Source organism: Gorilla gorilla, chromosome 12 (genome assembly GCF_029281585.2).
Source record: "Gorilla gorilla gorilla isolate KB3781 chromosome 12, NHGRI_mGorGor1-v2.1_pri, whole genome shotgun sequence".
In the NCBI taxonomy this organism is placed as follows: domain Eukaryota; kingdom Metazoa; phylum Chordata; class Mammalia; order Primates; family Hominidae; genus Gorilla; species Gorilla gorilla.
Genome location: NC_073236.2, coordinates 55,347,570 through 55,368,393, shown reverse-complemented (window position 1 = coordinate 55,368,393; position 20,824 = coordinate 55,347,570). Strand labels below are relative to the sequence as shown.

At 41.8% G+C, this 20,824-nt stretch overlaps 2 protein-coding genes across 3 annotated transcripts in view; one reads left to right on the top strand and one right to left on the bottom strand.

Annotated features, from left to right (window-relative positions):
* The window catches only part of SUCLG1 (succinate-CoA ligase GDP/ADP-forming subunit alpha), a 36,092-nt gene extending 34,323 nt beyond the window's left edge, over positions 1-1,769 (bottom strand). Inside the window, exon 1 of one of the 2 annotated variants that reach the window (XM_004029518.4) lies at positions 1,432-1,769. In XM_004029518.4, the coding sequence (XP_004029567.1) occupies positions 1,432-1,528 (97 nt within the window). In that variant the 5' untranslated portion in view covers positions 1,529-1,769. The remainder of the gene's footprint in view (positions 1-1,431) is intronic. The other variant, XM_055378933.2, reaches the window with a different exon arrangement.
* A 62-nt stretch (positions 1,770-1,831) lies between these two features.
* The window catches only part of DNAH6 (dynein axonemal heavy chain 6), a 364,719-nt gene continuing 345,726 nt past the window's right edge, over positions 1,832-20,824 (top strand). Inside the window, exon 1 of the mRNA XM_063695744.1 lies at positions 1,832-1,929. The gene's annotated coding sequence lies outside the window, so the exon portion shown is untranslated. The remainder of the gene's footprint in view (positions 1,930-20,824) is intronic.

The following is a 20,824-nucleotide window of genomic DNA, read 5'->3' as shown; positions in this document are numbered from 1 at the left end:
GGTTTAAAACCATATCCAATATACTTCATTCTTGGTGCTCAAACTTTATTGACCTGAATGATTACTGGGTATAATGAATTCTTTTTGTCCTTCTGCCTACGACACTCTCAAGAATCTCCAGAAAGCTTTACCAAACAAACCATTTCATACTTGCTAACGTTATCTAGCCAGACCTTTGTCCTCAAGTGATTGGCAACTAAGTGTTAGCTATTGAGTGCACACTCATCAATGTACACTTTTAGAATGTAATCTTCTCAAGAAAGGAATTAAGTCTCATAAAATATTCAGTACAAGCAGAATTAAGAGCAAAGCGGAAAAAGAAAACTAACTTTGAGTGTTCATTACATACGAGATGCTTTATATAAATTGCTCCACTTATTCTGCAGTGAACCCAGATCATCCTGTACATCATCATTGCTAAAATGCACATTTTTTTTTCACTTTTTAAAAAACCAGGATACATGTGACAACCACTGGTGTGTCACAGTTTTAATAAGCAATCGTTTTTCATTGTTAGTGGTAAACAAAATAATGGTCCACCTTACAAGTGATGGTGCTTCAGGCCCCTTAAAATGTGTTAATATTTTCATGTGATTGGAAACACTGAAAAACAGATTAAGTGTCCAGGGTTATTACACAGACTGAAAAGGGACTAGCCAGACTTCAAACCCTGATGTGGCTGATTCCAAAGTTTCTTTCTACTATAACCTACCTGACAAGCACAGAGACTTTGAATATGGCAAGAATTTTCCATAGGCAGCGTGTCTCAAAGACTAGCAACCTTGGGTACTAAGTTTTCGGGAACACATGTGTCCACAAACCGCCTGGTGGAGACACTGCAAATAAGCTGGTTTAGGTCCCAGCCAACCATAAGCTTCTAGGAGTCTATGCGGCTATGCCGACCCACTCCGTGTGCAGAAACCATCTTTCCCTGACATACAATCCTGCAGAAGGGGAATTCGAAGTGCAGGACCTTTCCGTACTAGGGACAGCCTCATCCCCCAACTTCCTACTGAGACACTCTTCCCCTACCTCTCAACCCAGACCCTTACCTTCCCCACCAAGTTCACCTTGGACCTCTTCACCCCCAACTCCAAATAAGGCCAGTCTAGACGCCACCCCCATCCTGTCATTTGTCACCGCGGGGCCGAGAGCAAGCTCCCAAATTTGCAGGGCTCCCGGACCCGAATCCTGGCTCAGCCACCCAATATCTCCATCTGCCAGCGGCCTAAGTCATGCCCCCCGCCCCACGTATCCAGCAAAGCTCCTTCCACCGTAGGGGTCCCCGACTCGAAGCCGGAATCCCAAGCGGCTCCCAGGCCCCCACCGAGGTCCAGCCCTGAGGGCCCAGCCGCGGCCTGGGCCAGGAGGTTGGGTCCGGCGGGGCCAAGAACCCGCGGGCGCCAGGAAGACAGTACTGGCTGGACTCACGGAGGAAGCTGCGCGACAGGAGACGGGCGGCGGCGAGGCCGCTGCTGCCGGAGACCATGGTAGCGATGTCAGCGGCAGCGGCAAGGGTTGCGGTCATCCGCCAATGACACTCCCAGGCCCCCGGGGACCTCCCAGGGGCAGAGGCCGGAGGAGGCAGAGGGTGGCCACAGCAGTCGCCTGAACAAATTTCCCTTTACAGAGGATTCTTCACGAAACAGCGGGAATGGCAGGTGAAGACAAAGAGGCATCCTATCGGAGAGGCAGATAATAACTCGGCTCCTTCCTAGAAATGTGGGTTTGATTAACATTAATTATAACAGCAGCTGAGGGAAAACCCCACGCGAGACTGGCCGGCGCGTGGCATTGTGGGCAATGTAGTCTGACGGCAGCGACTGGTTCGTAGCTTTTGAGTGAGGCGGCGGGAAGGGAGCGAGGGAAGAGCGGCAGTGAGACCGGGGAGACAAGGGACTTGAAGACTAGGAGGGAAGAAACAGCGAGGTGAGGTGCGAAGAGCAGTTCCAGAACTTTGTATCCCAGGCCCATCTCCTTCCCCCTTCGTTTTCCTCGTTTGCTATTAGAGAGAATAATATTTCTCACCGCGTACCTGTGCCTGGACCCGGAAGGGTTGCCGCTGGGGACGGGAATTCGAACTGGCACTGGTGGCCTGTGAAGGGAAAGATGTGATGAGAAAGACCAAAACCTATCTTACTGACAGTTAACTTCTTGGAATGTGAATTTTTTTAGTTAAATAATCATGCAGTCTTTGACTAGCACTAAGTGCATGAGTGTTTATTCCCTGGGGATCCTAAGGGCTGAAATTCGAGGTCAAATGTGACTTTGCTCCCTGATTGGACAAACAGTTCCCTCTTCTGTAACAGCTTTAGAAGGAACCTCGGAGAGTCCCAGAGTCAAAAAGTAAACAAGAGATGAAATAATCTGCGTCTCTGCCGAAAATCGTGCTCCTGAGATTCCTCATCAGAATTGTCAATAAAATTGCAATCCTAATTTACTTAGGTAGTCATTATAATTGGCACTGAGCTGTGGGATGGATGAGTGGGATTACCCCAGGAGATTGCCCAATACTTCCTTTATGATCCAAATATTGTCATTAACAGGTTGGACTTCACTGCAAATAAACTCCTCCGTCATGGATCATGTTCTTGTGATAACTAAATTCCTCAGAGTTAAATAGTATCAGTGGTTTCCAGTTATATGCATTATAACAAAATGGACATTTTTATGGCAAATAAATAGAAAATCCCTTGCTATTTTAAATAGCAAAATTCTTCCTGAGCTGTCGCTTGATAAGTTATATATTTAGTTTCATTTAATTGATCAAATTCTGATGACAAAAAATATGATTTCAGTACACTTTTAATGAAAATTTGTATTTCCATAAAGACGGGGATTTTTGTTTGTTTTGTATCCTGGAGTATCCCCAGCACCTAGAACAATGCCTTACACAAATAACTCATCGTTGAATTGAATTGATATATATAGGAGAAACAGTAGTATATAGATTATTTTTTGGATCCACAGGCAATGTTTGATGGACTTAGGATATTTCAACCTCTTGTAATAACTGCACCCCTGTGGCAGACCAGGTCTCACTAACGCAGGCCTCCATAACAATGTTTCAGTGCTGACTGAGTGGTTAAGTTAAATATTAAAAGCCAGTGCCCTTATACAAAGGCTGAGATGTAACAGAAACCCACCAAGGGTTTTGCCTAGGCCTTTCCTGGGCCTTAAAGCATGACAAATTAATGAAGAAATTCTTAACAGGACCCATTTAGGATTAAACAAGTTTTATTGGGGGTCCGAAGAAACTCCCCAGGCCTCCACAAACAAGTTTATTGGAGGTCTGAAGGAACTCTCCAAACTTCTGTGATTTAGCAGGGGATAAGATAAGGGTAATCACCCCAGCACCTAAACCCATGTAGATTAAGTAAATTTATTGAGGCTTCAGAGGATGGTCTTCAGTACTCAGACCTTAGTTATAGATTAAAAGAAGTGAATCACTTATGTCTTTAGATAAATGCACACTTACACATAAACATATAGCTTAGAAGGTATATAAGCTCTGGAAAACTGTAATTTTGAGTTGGTCTGGTGATAATTTCCAGGCCTTCTCCCTGTAATCGGTTGCAGAAATAAAAACTCTCTTCCTCCCCAGTTCATCTACATCTCATTATTGGGCCACAAAAAATAGCAGCCCAACCCTCAATTTGGTCCGGGAACACCCCTACCTCAATTCTGTAGCTCATAGGTAGGGGACAACCACACTAGTCAATAACACACCACTCATCTTTGTATGCAGATTGAGTTTGGGAATCAGACAGGTGTGGGTTCAAATTCCAACTCTGCCACTGGCTACATGACCTCTGGGTTTCAGGTTTTATTACTGAGATGGGTATGAAACTCCCTATTTCATAAGAGTGTTGTGAACATTTAATACATTTAGTATATAAAGCTACTGTCACCTTGTACCAAATAGTCGATAATGGTAGTTATTATCATTAAAGAACTGTCTTTTTTACATGGCAGGATCATGTTTTAAAGGTTTTAACTAAAGTGAGTAACCAAATTAGAATAGGATATTTCTATTTGTCTCAAAACTTTGTCTAAAGCTCTAAAGCTGAAGACAACAAGCCTTACCTCCACATCCATAAGGAGGGCAGTCTAGGAGCTACTTCTCTCTGAAGTTTGATAGGAAGTGGCCAAACTTGTCTTTGAATTCTCACCCCCACATCCCAGCCGGCTCAGATAAGCAAAAGACTAGAATTCACTGTATGAGGGTGTGAAAGGAAAATAAATCTCGGGACCCCAAAGTCATCAAGCCAAGAGAAAAGTCCAGCTGGGAACTGCCTGAGGCAAACCTACCTCCCATTTTATTCCTAAATAATATAGCTATAAAGATAATAAGCTACATACCTCCCTCACAATTTGCCCACAGGAAATTCCTGGTGGATAAAGGACAGGCAGAACTCAGTCATCACTCTGAGGCTCACCTGAGACAGATGCATATCTGATTGCTCCCTCTGCCCTATTGTTTATGTAAAAATGCGGATTCACTGAGCCAGACTAAATTGTGTATTCAGTGGAAGGCTGATCAAGGACTCAAAAGAATGCAACCTTTTGTCTCTTATCTACTTCTAACCGGGAAGTCCCTGCCTTACTGGATGGACCAATGTACATCTTACAAATATTGATTGATATGTCATGCCTTCCTAAAATGTATAAAAGCAAGCTGTACCCCCAACCACCTTGGGCACCTGTCGTCCAGACTTCCTGAGTCACGAGTGCATCCTTAACCTTGGCAAAATAAATTTTCTAAATTGACTGAGACCTGTCTCAGATATTTTGGATTAACAAGGGGACTGATGCTTCTGAGTCTACAGTTGGCAGTTTAATGTTCTTGTTTCCTTCCACTCCCAGCCAAGTTTGTGGGTGAGGGCTTCTTACCAAAACATTACTGGTATTAAATCTCAGGATAAATCCCTATAGAACTGCAGAAATTCATGAGTCCACCTTAGTTAGCTAGATAGATCTTGGTCAGAGAATGCTTGAGGAAACCTGAATTTGGAAGGCAGGCCTAACTGTTAAGGCTATGTCTGCCTCCTTCCTAGAGAATTGCAATGGCAGGAAGCTAGCTGGAGCAGTCCTCATCAGCAGGCAGGGCAATATTTGGTGTATCAAGATGTATTAATATTCCTGTGAGTAAAATGCATGCCAAGAAAGAAAGTTGAACCTCCCCATGAGAGACATGCCATCCTCTGAGGCAAGGAACCCTAGCATAAAAGACTGTAGAAAACCCCCAGAGGGAGGAGGAAGGCAGGAAGAGTTACAAGGAGGCCAGCCAAAGAGTACCTAACTCACATCAGGATACTGTGCAGGGGAGTGGGGGAGGAGTTTCTGAAAAATCCATGAAGTGCTCAGAAAGAGCCAGCATTCCAAAGACAGAATAGAAAACATCAGGAGAGAACCACAAATAATACCATCTAAGAGATTGTATCCAAACCAAACCCCACTACTGCAGGAACATACAGCAAGGGTGTGAAGGGAGGAGGAGTAAAAGAAGAGGGGGAGACAGACCTCAGCCCCTTCCTTCCCAGCTGCAGGTTGTGGAGCCACAGATCATGCCAGACCTGGGAGGGAGGGAGGAGCTTTAAATTAGGTATAAGTTTGAAGTTTTTAATTGGATTGGATGGAACCTTTAGTTGTTGGTTTTTGAAATAGGTAATTTATTACCATGGATGAAAATTCAAAAGGTACAATAAATATTAAAATATAAGCAGTGAGAAATCTTCCTTCTAGTCTCCCCACCACCTGGTTCTCCCAAAGGGAAGCCAGTACTATCCAGTTTCTTGTGTATCCTTCCAGAGCGTTTTTTGTATGTGTATTCAAGCATATACATATATCCCTTCCCCCTACCCCACCCTTCCATGTTCTCACTAATGTGTGAATAAACAGGCACAATTAGAGATATGTGCGGAGTCAGGAGACTCAGCAGTCTGGGTGGCTGGTGTGTAGAGTAGCAGCTCCAGGGGGTATCTTTTCTGCAACCAAGAATCTTGACAAGACTGAGCTAAGTAATGAGTTTCAATCTGCTGGAGCAAAGTCTCTCATTTGCATTTTTTTCATTTGCATTGTTTTTAACGAAATAAATTCATTATAGTCCCTCATGTGGAATCCAGTCAGAGCAGAAGGGAGAAGAGTTGACCAAGATTTGGAGTTTTCTGCCTATTCGATAAATTTTGGCTCCTTATGTTGAAAAGCAATTATAGTTCTATATCTTACCTTGATTTTTTGTGACCCCCCATTCTACCAGAATGTCAGATTCTTTTCCTTTCACCAGAGTTTTGTCTAAATTCTGGAGTGATGCTAGGGTGAGGTGGATGTAGTGTAAGGAGTACTTTGTCTTCTGTCTGTGCTGGCATCTCCTGATACGTACATCCTTCTATCTGGTCCTTAGCTGTGGTCCAAGCTACTGCTGCATCATCATTTACTCCTACTTTGAAGGCCTGTTTTGCTCTGATTCTGTCAGCTCTCTCTGGGCTCTTCTCAGGCATATGAGAACCTTTCAGCCTCCGTGGGCTACAAGAAACATCCCTGCTCGCCAAAACATACCATTTAGCTGCATCTTGCCACCAGTTTGCGTCCTTGCTCTGACATGCACTCTTGCTGTCTTGGTCTGTCTCTCCTACTCCCCCAGAAGTTCCAGCTTTGTGGACTTGTTACAAGACAGTGGTCCTGATCCAGATCCCAAGAGAGGGTTCTTAGATCTCATGCAAGAAAGAATTCAGGGCGAGTCCACAGGGCAAAGTGAAAGCAAGTTTATTAAGAAAGTAAAGGGATAAAAGAATGGCTACTCCATAAACACAGCAGCCCCGAGGGCTGCTGGTTGCCCATTTTTATGGTTATTTCTTCATGATATGCTAAACAAGGGGTAGATTATTCATATCTCCCCTTTTTAGACCATATAGGGTAACTTCCTGATGTTGCCATGGCATTTGTAAACTGTCATGGCACTGGTGGGAGTGTAGCAGTGAGAATGACCAGAGGTCACTCTGGTCGCCATTTTGGTTTTCGTGGGTTTTGGCTAGCTCCTTTACTGCAAACTGTTTGATCAGCAAGGCCTTTATGACCTGTATTTTGTGCTGACCTCCTATCTCATCCTGTAACTTAGAATGCCTTAAGTGTCTGGGAATGCAGCACAGTAGGTTTCAGCCTCATTTTACCCAGCTCTTATTTAAGATGGAATTGCTCTGGTTCACACGCCTCTGACATTTCCCCCCTCCCTTTTATAAGAGAACCCTTAATTCTAAGGGTTGTAGAGGGGCAAAGATCCATATTCTCTAACTTCTTCAGGCTGAATGAGGCAATGATATTCCTGCCTAACTGTGAGGGTCTCTTGCATTCAAAGTAGAGAGGAGCTCAGTCAGAAGGCCTCGTTATGGTAAGGTCCATTCATAACGCTTGAGTTTTGACAAAAGGTGATATCTGGAAGATTAGTAAGTGTTTAAGAAAACATTCAGGCTGGGCGCGGTGGCTCACGCCTGTAATCCCAGCACTTTGGGAGGCTGAGGTGGGCAGATCACGAGGTCAGGAGATCGAGACCATCCTGGCTAACACGGTGAAACCTCGTCTCTACTAAAAATACAAAAAATTAGCCGGGTGTGGTGGCGGGCACCTGTAGTCCCAGCTACTTGGGAGACTGAGGCAGGAGAATGGCGTGAACCCGGGAGGCGGAGCTTGCAGTGAGCCGAGATTGCACCACTGCACTCCAGCCTGGGCGACAGAGTGAGACTCTGTCTCAAAAAAAAAAAAAAAAAAAAAAAAGAAAACATTCAGTAAGCTTGTCCTGTATTCCCACACAAAGAGTATAACAGCAATATATTCCACAAGGGTAAACAAGTAAAGTTATTCCAAGAAAACTAAATTAGAAAGCTTACCATGAACTGGGCAATTGAATTGTTGGAACCAAGCTGATATGGGGTTGCTAGATGATTCCAATATGTGCCCAGGATTAGAGTATTGATCCAAATTTTTACATTACCCAACCCTCTTGTTTCTTCTGAATAGCAGTCAGAGATTACTAGTTGTTTCACAGGAATAAGCAGGGTTAGCCTAAATTGCAAAGACAAACTTAAAAACAATTGATAAGACTAGAATCTAATAATTCCAATTTTTACTAAAGACAAAGCATGGTAAGACCAATTTGTTTTATTATACTTGGCCTGATTATTTGTATAAAGTACAGCAAGAATAATTATTTTTCATGTAAGCTCTTTTTAAGTTGGCTTTGATGGAACTCTCTTCCATAGAACAATCTCAGATAAGACTTTTTTAAAGATGAGCCCTGCCATAGGTTTGTATCCTCAAATACCTGTGAGTTGGGTAAATTTCTCTCCTTTTGAGGTCCCAAGGTAACCTGGGGCTCCTGGACCTGTGAGAACGTGGCATTCTTTACTTACCATTATTTACTTAACTTCTTTACTTACAGGCCAGAAACCCTGTACAGGGATTGTGTAGGCAAGGTATGAGGCCAGTTCCCCAAAGGGCTTTTATTGGCTCTACAAGTCAAGTTTGATTACTTAAAGGAAAGCACACCATTCCAGTCAAAGCCTTGGTAAAATAATCAATTTCTCCAATTGTGTCCTGTTACAAAAGAAAACCGATTCTTATTGCAGTTATGCAAATAACTATATTGCTATAAATTAAGAATACTCTCAGTTTCCAAATTTTGGAGAAATCAGGTAGAGAGAAACAAATATGCTGCAAATTTTGTTCACAGCAGCTTACTCTACTCAATTGCTAAAACCTGTAAATAGCTCAAAAAAAAGTTTCCTCGATTCTGAAAAGCAAAACAAAGGATCAGCAGCATTTTAAGCAAAGTTAAAAAGATTAGGCTTCTTCAGCTTAGTTCATGTAGTTAACTTCTGTTTAATAATTATGAACATTATAGCTCTCCATGAGAGTTCTGAAAATGTTTTCCTCTATTCTGATGTCACAGTCTCCACTTATCAGAAAACCTGCATTTAAGAATACCAGTTAGAGTTCTATAATTGATTATAAACCAACTTCTAAAGAGGATTAAAACAAGGTAACAATTGTTTGTGGATGACAAAACGTCTTAGGATAGCCACAGTTAAAAACATGATTGACAAAGAAATTTGGTTACCTCTGTGGCATACAATAATTCAAAACAACAATTATAATCATTACTGATAATGTACACTAACTCATATCAAAATTATAGGAGTTTCCCATAGTTTTGGAACACATATACCAATAACACATTTATACAAATACAGCCCAAAGAAAACCAAACACCGTTTTTACAAATTTTTGTTAAAGAGCAGATCATAAGCAGGTTTTTGCTCTAAGAAAAACCTGGTTTGCATTTATTCCAATGTTCAGTTTACAGAAAACTGAATACCCTTTTAACTTTAGCCAGTGTGTTCACGCAGAATCTCTTTTACAATTAATGTTTCACAAAACTTTCACAACTTGCTTAAACCTTCAGATTTATCCTAACTTAAAACAATCCTTTAATCCTTTAATCTAGGCAAGAAAAATCCACATTCCCATGCCTTCTTACAATCTTTTTTTTACCATAAACACATTTTACTTTTCTTACACATCTTACATGTAAAACTGTTTCTTCAAGAGTCTCAATTACATGTTACAGTGTTAATGCTTAGCAGCTTTTATTTTTGATGAAAACCTTGGCATGTTTAAGATTTTAATTATGTGCCAGGTGTGGAGCCTAGCCTAGGAGACAACAGGCAGAAGTGCAGATAAGAGCTGACTCCAGCATAGCTAGGAGGCTAACTCCACATGTCCCAAGGCCGTACCTTACTTAAGCAAGCAAGTTGTATAGTGAGAGTCATAGTGGCATTTTATGAGGCATTTAGGAGGTCTAACAACCTTTGAATTGTACAACATTTCTTGCATAAACCCTTTCATGGCTTACACAGACCATCTGAGACATTCTTGGACTTTCTGACTTGCCCTAAACATCCCTCCTTTTAAACAACCAGTCATTTTACTTTAGGACAAGAATTTAACATATGACATCCTTTCTTATATAAAATCTCTCTATTTATAATCTTTGTGTAGCTAGGGGACATGGCTAATTCCACATGTCCCCAGGCCTTATCTAGAATCTAATGGCTTTAAGGTAGGTAAATTGAACAATTTTTAAAAGTTAAAGAGGTGGTTTATGACCTTAAAGCATTTAGCAAACTTAATCCGACCTGCATAATTTAGACTAAATGTTTTTCTTTTATCAATAATTTTTAATAAATTGAACACTTTTTAAAAGTTAAAGAGGTGGTTTATATGACCTTAAAGCATTTAGCAAACTTAATATCTGACCTACATAATTTAGACTAAATGTTTTTATTTTATCAATAGTTTTTAAAGCTGTTTTTATTTCCCAAAGATTACTAAAGTTACCTGAAGTAGAAAGCATTAGTTTTTATTTAACTTTCAAAATATTTGATTTAAGTGCTTATTTTTATTTAAGCCAATTAATTAGAGTTTTTTATATAAACATTACACACAACACATATATAGCTACACACAAAGACAGAAGAAGATTACTACAGTAGTTGTAAGATTTTTCATTTGCCGGTTTTTAAGTTTTATTGGATTACTAGCTTTAGGGTGGAGCCCTTGGAAGAACAGGGCCAGGAAAGGGTCTGTGGTGCCTCCTGTTTACCCCAAGGAGTCCAGGCTGTTAGAGCTTGAATATCTGTTTTTAACTAAACTGATTTTAACCATAGCACTCTTTAATAAAGCCTTTTAGAATTTCTTATGCCAAATGGCTGATATTTCTGGCTTTTGAGCTTTACCAAAGATAACCTCCCAGGTGCTTAGAGAAAAGAAAATTTAAGACAGTACAGGGAGGAGAAGAGAATAGACAAGGTCACGCATATATTAAATCAGAGGTTACTTACTTCGTAGGTGGGGAATCAAACCTGGATTGCCACTGTGAAAGTGCAAAACCTTGGCTAGTGAGCTACAGCATGGGGCAGTCTCCATTTCCTTTCCTAGAAGAAGTCTAGGGTCATTAATTTTGAGTTTGCAAAGGCTTTTAACTATTTAATATGATTTTTTAGAGCTATGACATGAACCCTAAAATTTCTGTTCCCTGGAAGGCAGAGACCAAGAGAAAGTACCGCCGCATGATTAAAAGGTCAAGCTTCCAAGGACGTATAATGAGGTGGAGACTTCATCCGGTTTTTTTGTTTGTTTCAGGGACCTGCAGCCAAGTTTGTTACTGACCAGCTTGTTGGGTTGTCTTGAAAAGTGGGCTTACAGGTGTTCTAAGCCCATGTTTTATCCTAAAGTACCCCTTGACACAGAAAAACAAATTCATAGCACAAAATACACCAGCTTAAGACTAGCCTTAGAATTCTTTTTCTCATTGATCAAAATTTTACAGAGGAGATAAACACTGATTTTTTTTCCCATTCATTCAACCATTTGCACAGAGAGAGAGAAGCCAGAAATCTGACTGGTAAGAAATTCTTACCCTTTTGCCAGCATGCCAGATTTCTGGGTTCTGTTTCCCTGAGTGGCCCTAGTGATCCAGCTTGTAGCACCGTCACCCTGGGGGCCAAGCCACATCATAAAGGAAATTTTTTTTTTTTTCTGGCCAAAGCAAAATACATGTGATAAAATATAGTCATTAGCCACTCTGCTTAGCACCCATTATCAAACTGGCAAGGCTTAAATTTGCCTCTAGATGGGCCATCTTTAATCCAACCTCTGACTTGGAGTTTCAACATGTGGTCTCTGGGCAAGATGGTTGCCCTGAGTAACAGAAAATATAGGAAAAGAAAAGTAGAGAAGTAAAGTATTGCCTGTGGCAGCGTGGGGAAGGTGAAGCACTTAGGGAGGCCAGAGAAAAGACCCCCTCATTGCAGCCAACAATGAAAAGTACAGTTGGCCGCTTGTCAGTAACAAAGGGATCTTTTCCAGCAGTCCCATCAGCTCTCAAATTTCTCCTTTTAGGGAGGAAAAAGCTCCCCATGCCCCACAATCCTGTACCTGCCTAACCCTGTAACCCACAGCCAACAGCAAAGCGTGCAAGGCAGATTATTCCAAAGAGAATAGCATTTAACATCCTATAGTGCCAAACCTGTACTTAGCCAAGAGGGACTTTACCAAGTGGGGCCTCTAAACCCCTAAATCTTAGAAGGGACTCTAACCCTCATAAGTTGGGCCTTTCACCCAAGGTTGGTCAAGCATCCTTGCCTTTTATTAAGAGGGGCCTCTAACCCACTCTGTCTTAAGGAGAGACGTTAACTCTCCTAAGTTGGGCCTCTAACCGAATCCCGTTCTTTACCTGAGTATATGCACTCCACTTACCCAAAGTCAGCCAATCGGTGCATGCAGATGATTTTCCTATGAGTCGGGGGTCTCTTCAGTATCATCACTTCCATGGTTCACCAGAAATATGTTACAGGACACCAACACTTACCCAAAGGTAGCCATTGGGTCAGGGTTTCTGCACTATAGTCCCCTATGGGCCGCCAGAAATATGTTACAGGACAAAGGTCCCAATCCAGACCCCAAGAGAGGGTTCTTGGATCTTGCACACAAAATAATTCAGGGCGAGTCCACAGTGCAAAGTGAAAGCAAGTTTATTAAGAAAGTAAAGGAATAAAAGAATGGCTACTCTACAGACAGAGCAGCCCTGAGAGCTGCTGGTTGCCCATTTTTATGGTCATTTCTTGATGATATGCTCATCAAAGCTTGGGTTATTCCTGATTCCCCTTTTCAGACCATGTGGGGTAATGTCCTGACATCACCATGGCATTTGTAAATTGTCATGGTGCTGGTGAGAGTGTAGCAGTGAGGACAACCAGAGTGATCTCTGCTCAGCTGGTTTTGGTATGTTTGGGCCAGCTCCTTTACTGCAACTTGTTTTATGAGCAAAGTCTATATGACCTGTATTTGTGCTGACCTCCTATCTCATCCTGTGACTTAGAATGCCTTAACCATCTGGGAATGCAGCCCAGTAGGTTTCAGCCTCATTTTACCCAGCTCCTGTTTGTTGGGGTGATCACACCCAACACCAGGTCATGGGGTCGACGAAGTCCAGTGGAGTCAAAGGATTGAGAAAAAGACAGTTTGAGAGAGAAAGTGGGACCAGGGGGCCATCGTGATTGGATGCTGCAAAGGCCCCGAGCTCTGGGAGCCATGCTATTTATTGGTAATCCAACAAAGAAACAGCTGATGAGAATGTGGGGGTCAAAAGGGCAGGCACATGATCTACAGCTGTGACAGTTTAGCATTTATATGGAACATGTTCTGCTACTTGAGATAATGGGCATACAATTGATCTAGGAGCCTGGGAGGGCTAGAAGCAAGGAGCCAGCAAGTCTAGACACATTCCAGAGGACATTATGTCAGACATGCAAGCCCTGCCTCAGCTTTTTTCCCAACACTCAGCTTTTTCCCAACATGCTCCCCTTCTCTTTTTTGTAAAGGAGAAGGTATCATTATTACTATCATTATTACTAGCTATCATTATTACTAGCATAAAATGTGGCCTCTTTTAATTGAGCAAGGCAATTGCAGGCTGTGCAGCCCTTAATTGCTGCTCAGTGCTCCAGCTTCATTTTTCTTAGCCCTTATTCAAAATGAAGTCGCTCTGGTTTGAATGCTTCGCACATATCTCCCCTTTCCCTTTTACAAGAGGACCCTTAATCCTAGGAGTTGCAGAAGGATGAAGGTCCATTTTCTGTAACTTCTTCACGCTGAATAGGGGCGATGATATTCCTGCCTAACTATTAGGGTCTCTTGTATTCAGGGTAGAGAGGAGCTCAGTCAGAAAGCATTGGTCCATTAAGCATTGTGACTCTGGTCGGTCCTCATTCCATCTTTGCATTCAGATTCAACTGGCTCATACTGGGGTAACCCGGTCCATGGTTGGATCCATGGGTCCCTCCAGTCTCCCGTTCCATGGTCGTACACATATTGAGGGCATCCACGTGGTTCATTCATCTCCTGCAAAAACACAAGCATACCCTCACCCCCACGTTAGTAAATCTACTGAAACAGAAGCAAAAATTTTTGTGACTGTAGCTGAGAGGCCACTGATAATGAGAAACAGGCCCCTTCTAACAGAAGGCACAGAGAAAGCAAATCAAGGCTTCTCAAACCTTCAATTCACATTACAGGTGGGTCCACTAGATGCTGTGGCTCATGATAGATCTTCAGATGTTTGGTGGGCACCCACACAGGCACCTCATGGTCACCTGGAGAGACACAAGCAAATCCTCTTCCCCATATAATTATCTTTCCTCTTTCCCAGCTCTTAGTATGTGCATCCCTCCACCACATATCTTTTCCAGCCTTTTTATTTTCCTTTTGTCCTGTCAGGTGTTGTTTTGCTGCAGTTATGGGTTGGTCTTTTTGTATATTTAAAAAATGTAATGTTAATAAAGCTAGATGCAATTGCATATGCAGTGTTTTATGTTCCTGGTCTCCTGCCTTCTGCTTGTGTATTTGAGTTTTGAAAGTATGATTAGCTCTTTCCACTGTTGCCTGTCCTTGTGGGTTATATGGAATACCCATAGTATGGGCAATATTCCATTGTTGAAAGAAGGTAGCCATGGCTTTACTACACTATCCTGGGCCATTATCAGTTTTGATTTTTTTTCTGGGATTCCCAAAACACAAAAGCAAGATAAAAGGTGTCTTTTAACATGAGCTGTAAGCCTCCCCTGTTTGACATGTGGCCCAGATAAAATGTGAATAGGTATCTACTGAAACATGAACAGAGGACAATTTTCCAAAAGCAAGAATATGTGTTACATCCATCTGCCAGAGGGAATTTGGAGATAAACCTCTAGGGTTAACTCCTGTTCCTTGATGTGGCAAATGCAGGACTTGGCAGGCAGAACAGTGTTGCACAATTTCTTTAGCTTGTTTCCATGATAGATCATATCTTTTCCTAAGGCCTGCAGCATTAAGATGAGTTAAAGAATGAAATGTTTGTGCATCAGCAAAAGCTGCAGACACCAATGCATCCGCCCTTTGATTAAGTTTAGTTAAAGGGCCAGGGAGGTTAGTATGTGCTCTCATGTGAGTGATATAGAAAGGTGAATGCCTTTGTTGTACTGCTTGCTGTAAAGAATGAAATAAAAGATTAAGTTGTTCATCAGTCACATTTCGAATTAAGGCACATTTAATATTTTGTGTGGCTTGCACTACATAGGCTGAATCGGAAACAATGTTTACTGGCTGTTTAAAAGTTAACACTGTTATCACAGCCATAAGTTCAGCCCTTTGAGCAGAAGCAAAGTCAGTTTGCAAAACTTGTTGAGGTCCTGCAAATGAGGCTTTTCCACTACTAGATCTATCAGTAAAAAGAGTAACGGCCCCTTTGGATAGGGGCTTTTTGAGTAATAGAAGGCAAAATCCAGGATGTTAATTTTAGAAACTGAAATATCTTAGATGTAGGATAATGATTACCAAGAATGCCAACAAAAACTGCCAAATTAATTTGCCATTCTTGGGAATTAACATAGGCTTGTTGAATTTGTTGTTTAGTTAATGGAACTATAATCTGACTTGGATCATATCCCATTAGCTTTGTTGTGCGCAGTCTTGCTTGTCCTACTAGCACAGCAATTTGGTCTAAGTACAGAGTGAATGTTTTGGTCGTATTGAGAGTAGAAAAAACCACTCAACCTGATCATCCTGTTGAACTATAACTCCTGTAGGCAAATGCTTAGTAGGAAAAACTAAAAACTGTAATGGCTATATTGGATTAATTCATTCTACTTGTGCTTACTGAATTTTTTCTTCAATTAATTGAAGTTCCTCCAATGCTTCTTTGGACAGGGAGCATTTACTGTTAAGGTTAGAATCACCTCGTAAAGTAGAAAAGAGGTGAGACATAGCATAGATAGGAATGCCTAAAGTTGGATGAATCCAATTAATGTCTCCTAATAATTTTTGGAAATCATTTAAGGTTTCTAAATTATCTCTTTGAATTTGAACCTTTTGAGGCTTAATAGCACTTTGTTCTACCTTCATTCCTAGATATTGAAAGGGGTAGAAGTTTGGATTTTATCAGGGGCTATAATTAACCCTGTCATATCTACAGCCTTTTCTAACTGTTTGTAGCACAACATCAATGCTTCCCTAGTTTCAGCTGCACACAGAATATCATCCATGTAGTGGATGATATAACATTTTTTAAACTGTTCTCTAACTTGCTTAATAGCTTTCCTGACATAAGTTTGGCAAATAGTTGGACTATTTAGCATGCCTTGTGGTAGTACTTTCCAGTGGTATCTATTTGCTGATTCTTTATTATTTATGGCAGGAACAGTAAAAGCAAATTTTTCACAATCTTGGGCAGCTAAAGGAATGGTAAAAAAGCAATCCTTTAGATCTATCACTATGAGAGGCCAGTATTTTGGGATAATTGTTGGGGAGGGTAACCCTGGTTGTAGTGCACCCATGGGTTGAATTACAGCATTAACAGCCCTTAAATCTGTTAACATTCTCCATTTCCCTGATTTTTTCTTAATGACAAATACAGGAGAATTCCAAGGGGAGAAAGTAGGCTCTATATGACCATTTTGCAATTGTTTCTGCACCAGCTCTTTTAAAGCATCCAGTTTTTCCTGTTTCAGTGGCCATTGCTCTACCCAAACCGGTTTGGCAGTTAGCCAAACAAGAGGAATGGGAGCCAGAGGCTCAACAATGGCTGCTTCTAAAAACGACACCCCAATCCGGTCCAATCTGTTTGTCCTGTTAACTCTAAAGGTTCTGATTGGCCATTTTTATCTTTTCCTAGTCCTTTTCCTGGGTGATATCCCATATTTCTCATCATTTGTCTACTATTACTACTATATTGATCCATAGGAATAGATATTTCAGCATCCCATTGTTGCAATAAGTCTTTACCCCCTAAATTAACAGGAATAGATGAAATGATAGGCTGAATTGTGCCTTCGTGACCATCTGACCCTTGACATGGTAAAATCAAGGAACTTTGAAAAACTTCCGAGGCAGCTCTTACTCCAGCAATACAAATGGATGCCTTTTGCTTAGGCCAATGCTCGGGCCATTGGTTTATAGCAATAATAGAGACATCAGCTCCAGTATCTACTAGTCCTTCAAAATCTTTTCCCTCAATAGTTACTGTGCAAATAGGTTTTTTGTCAGACACTTGATTAACCCAATATACAGCCGTTCCTGTTGGATTAGTACTACCAAAGCCTCCTGTTCTTTTCACTGTGCTTCTTCCTAGTTTTATGTAAGGTAACAGCAACAACTGAGCAATTCTTTCCCCTGGGGAGGCAGACCATGGAGTTGAGGAACTAATAACTAATTGAATTTCTCCGGTATAATCACAGTCAATTATTCATGTATGTACGGTAACCCCTTTTAAATTTAGACTAGACCTTCCAAGTAATAGACTGACTGTTCCTGAGGGTAAGGGTCCCCTAACTCCCATAGGGACCTTTTTTGGTGGCTCCCCAGGAAGTAGGGATACAGGAATTGTGCTGCAGAGGTTTACAACAGCACTGCCTGCTGAGGCAGGGGACAATTTTTGTACATTTGTAAGGGCACTGGCTGTGCTGGGTATGCCTCAGTTTGTTGAGGGGCTCGAGGCAGCTCCCTCTTCCCATTTCCCAAAAGAAGTCCATCTTTGCTAAATGTAGAATGACACTGACTTGCCCAGTGATGGCCTTTTTCACAATGGGGACAAACACTGGGACTTTTCTGTTGATTGATGGTAGCTCTTGCCTTTTTATTTCCTTTTCTACGTTCCTTTTTTGTGTGTCCAAATTGCCCACAATTAAAGCAAGAGCCTGAGAAACGGGGCATATTCTTTTCTACTCTTAATCCAGCCATAGCCTGAGCTAAAAGAGTAGCCTTATGTAAGTTACCTCCAATGCCATCACAAGCCTTAATATATTCAGTTAAATGAGTCTTCCCTCTCAGGGGTCTAATAGCAGTTTGACACTCTGCATTAGCATCGTCATATGCAAGAAGCTGTATTACAGCATCTTGAGGTGTTTTATCAGTTACGGCTTTATACACAGCCTCTTGGAGCCACGCAATAAAATCAATATATGATTCTTTAGGTCCTTGTCGGACAGAACTGAAAGAAGGATATTTTTCCTCTGTAACATTTATCCTTTCTCATGCCCATAAGCACACAGAGCACAGCTGAACAATGGCAACATCCTCCATTACTGCTTGATTTTCTAATCGACCCCAATCAGGTCTGACTCCCATTAACTGTTCAAAGGAAACAGGCACAGGTAGTTGTGCTTGTGTATTTTCCCTTACCTGAGTTTGAGCTTCGTCAGCCCACCAGGTTTTAAACTGCAAGTACTGAGGTGGAGTGAGAACAGATTTTGTTAAAGTATCCCAATCATATGGTATTAATCTATTATCAAGAGAAACTTTTCAATTAAGTTTGCACAAAAGGAGAATTTGGCCCATCTTGACTAATGGTTTGAATTCCTTTAACAGCTTAAAAGGAAAGGTGGTCCAATTAGCTATATTCTTTCCTCCCTGCTGGACTATAGTTATGGGAAATTGCCATGCTTCAAGGTCTCCCTCGGCTCTAGCCTTTTGAATAGAATTTTGTATAGCACCACCAATTGCTCCAGGTTTTAATGTTGCAACTACAGGAGCTGTAAGTTTTGTAGCTAATTCATCTTCTGGCCCATTAAGGGGAGAGAAAGGAGGTGGCCTTTCACTTAATTCAGCAGTTGGAACCGACGGGCTAGTAAAACATACTTTTTTCAGTTTCCCTTTCTTTTCTTTAATTTTCTCCATTTTCTGTTCCTCACATTCAGAATCTGAAGTTAGATTTTTACACTCATCCTCCTCTTCCTCATCTGAATCTGCCTCATCATGTTTGAAATGGCTCAAGAGCTGCTTTTATTAGCACCCACATTGACCAAACTGAGACTGGAATTTTTGCTCCATCTTTATATGCGTTTTTAAAATCTCTGCCAATTCTCTCCCATTCATCCAACTCCATAGTCCCTCGTTCCACGAACCATGGGCAAAACTGCTTTACTGCACTACAGAGTGTTAACAAATTCTGAATACTAACTTTCACTCCCCCTCTTTTTAATAATTGCCTTAGGAAATTTAAATAAGCAGAATGTCTGCTTTCACTTTGTCCTGTTGTTACCCTGGTTCTTCCAAGCACTCAGCTTTCCCACCGAGCTTCTTTTAGATGTCCTCAGGTGTCCTTTGACGGCGCATCCTCCACTTTCACATGCTCTAGCGTTCCTTCACTGGGGTCTTTGTCGCCCCACATTGGGCAGCCAGGAATGTTGGGGGCAGGTGGGGGCAACAAAGTCCAGCAGAGTCAAAGGACTGAGAAAAAGACAGTTTGAGAGAGAAAGTGGGACCAGGGGGCCATTGCAATTGTGGAGGCTGCAAAGGCCTGAGCTCTGGGAGCCCATGCTATTTATTGGTAATCCAACAAAGAAACAGGTGGTGAGAATGTGGGGGTCAAAAGGGCAGACTCATGATCTACAGCTGTGATGGTTTAGCATTTATATGGAACATGTTCTGCTACTTGAGATAATGGGAATACAATCAATCTAGGAGCCTAGGAGGGCTAGAAGCAAGGAGCCAGCAAGTCTAGACACATTCCAGAGGACATTATGTCAGACATGCAAGCCCTGCCTCAGCTTTTTTCCCAACACTCAGCTTTTTCCCAATACTATTTAAGATGGCGTTTCTCTGGTTCACATGCCTCTGACAGACCCCTCAAACCTGTCTGGTAATTCTTTTGACTACCCACCTCCTTTCAAGTACATGCTGGGGTAGTGGGAATGGGGGGATAGCACCTGAGTTCTCATGGTTTCCCTTCTTCCCTAACCCGAGGATCCTTTACTGATCATGGAGACATTGACTCACATTTTTGTCCTAAATCTAAGTTGTTTCTTTCCTGAGGTCTTTGAGTTACACATTCCCTTCCTGAAGCAATGGACCAAGAAAGCCAAACAGAAATTGACTGGGGAAAGGGGGCTGAATATTTGTGAGGAGAGAGTCAAAGAATAGAAGGTAATATGGGAAGGAAAAGCATTTGTTAGTATTACAAAGTATCTTACCTCTAGAATCGGGATGTGCTAAAGCTTTGTATGAATTCACCCAGGCAATCTGACTCTGCCACATGGAAATGGAACAAAAAGAACCTTCTCTATGCCCAGTTCTGACAACTTCTTTCTGGAAAAAGAAAATCTTCCTTCTAAAGGAAAAACAGCTGCTTTGTCCCCAGTGTACTTGTATGTACACTTGAAGAGAAATGTAGTGTAACCAAGAGAGACAGGCTTCCGGGGCTGATGAGCCAGCTTAAGCCCTCAGGCCCCACTGTAGGTACTACTAATCCCTTCATAAAACCAGCAGAGGGATTAGGGAGCTTGTATCTTTCACCTTATTTAGGGAAGATGGTACAACACAAATCAGAAACACTTAACACTTCCTCCTAGGAGAACTATGAGGAAAGATGAATCAGGAGGGCCATGGATTATTTTCATCTGAAGTGCAGCCTCAAAGAGAGACAGAATCACACAGCACAATTCTAAGAAAGAACCAGCTAATACCACTGGGTGATTTGAGCAGAGGCAGATTCTTTCCTTCTCCTCTGACAGAGAGTGGCACTGCTTGTTGGGAGGTTGCCTTTCCCAAAAAATGAGGACAAGGAACTTTCTGAAATGCACCTACAGGGCCCTCTTGGAATCCAGTGACAGTTTGTTGAATGCTTGATCCACTCAGCACCTCTGAAGGGGAGGTTCCATCTGCATTGGACCTTATAGGAATGTCAAGAACTTTGACCTCTCCTCCAGAAGAAATGGATTCCAAATATAGTTTTCTTTCC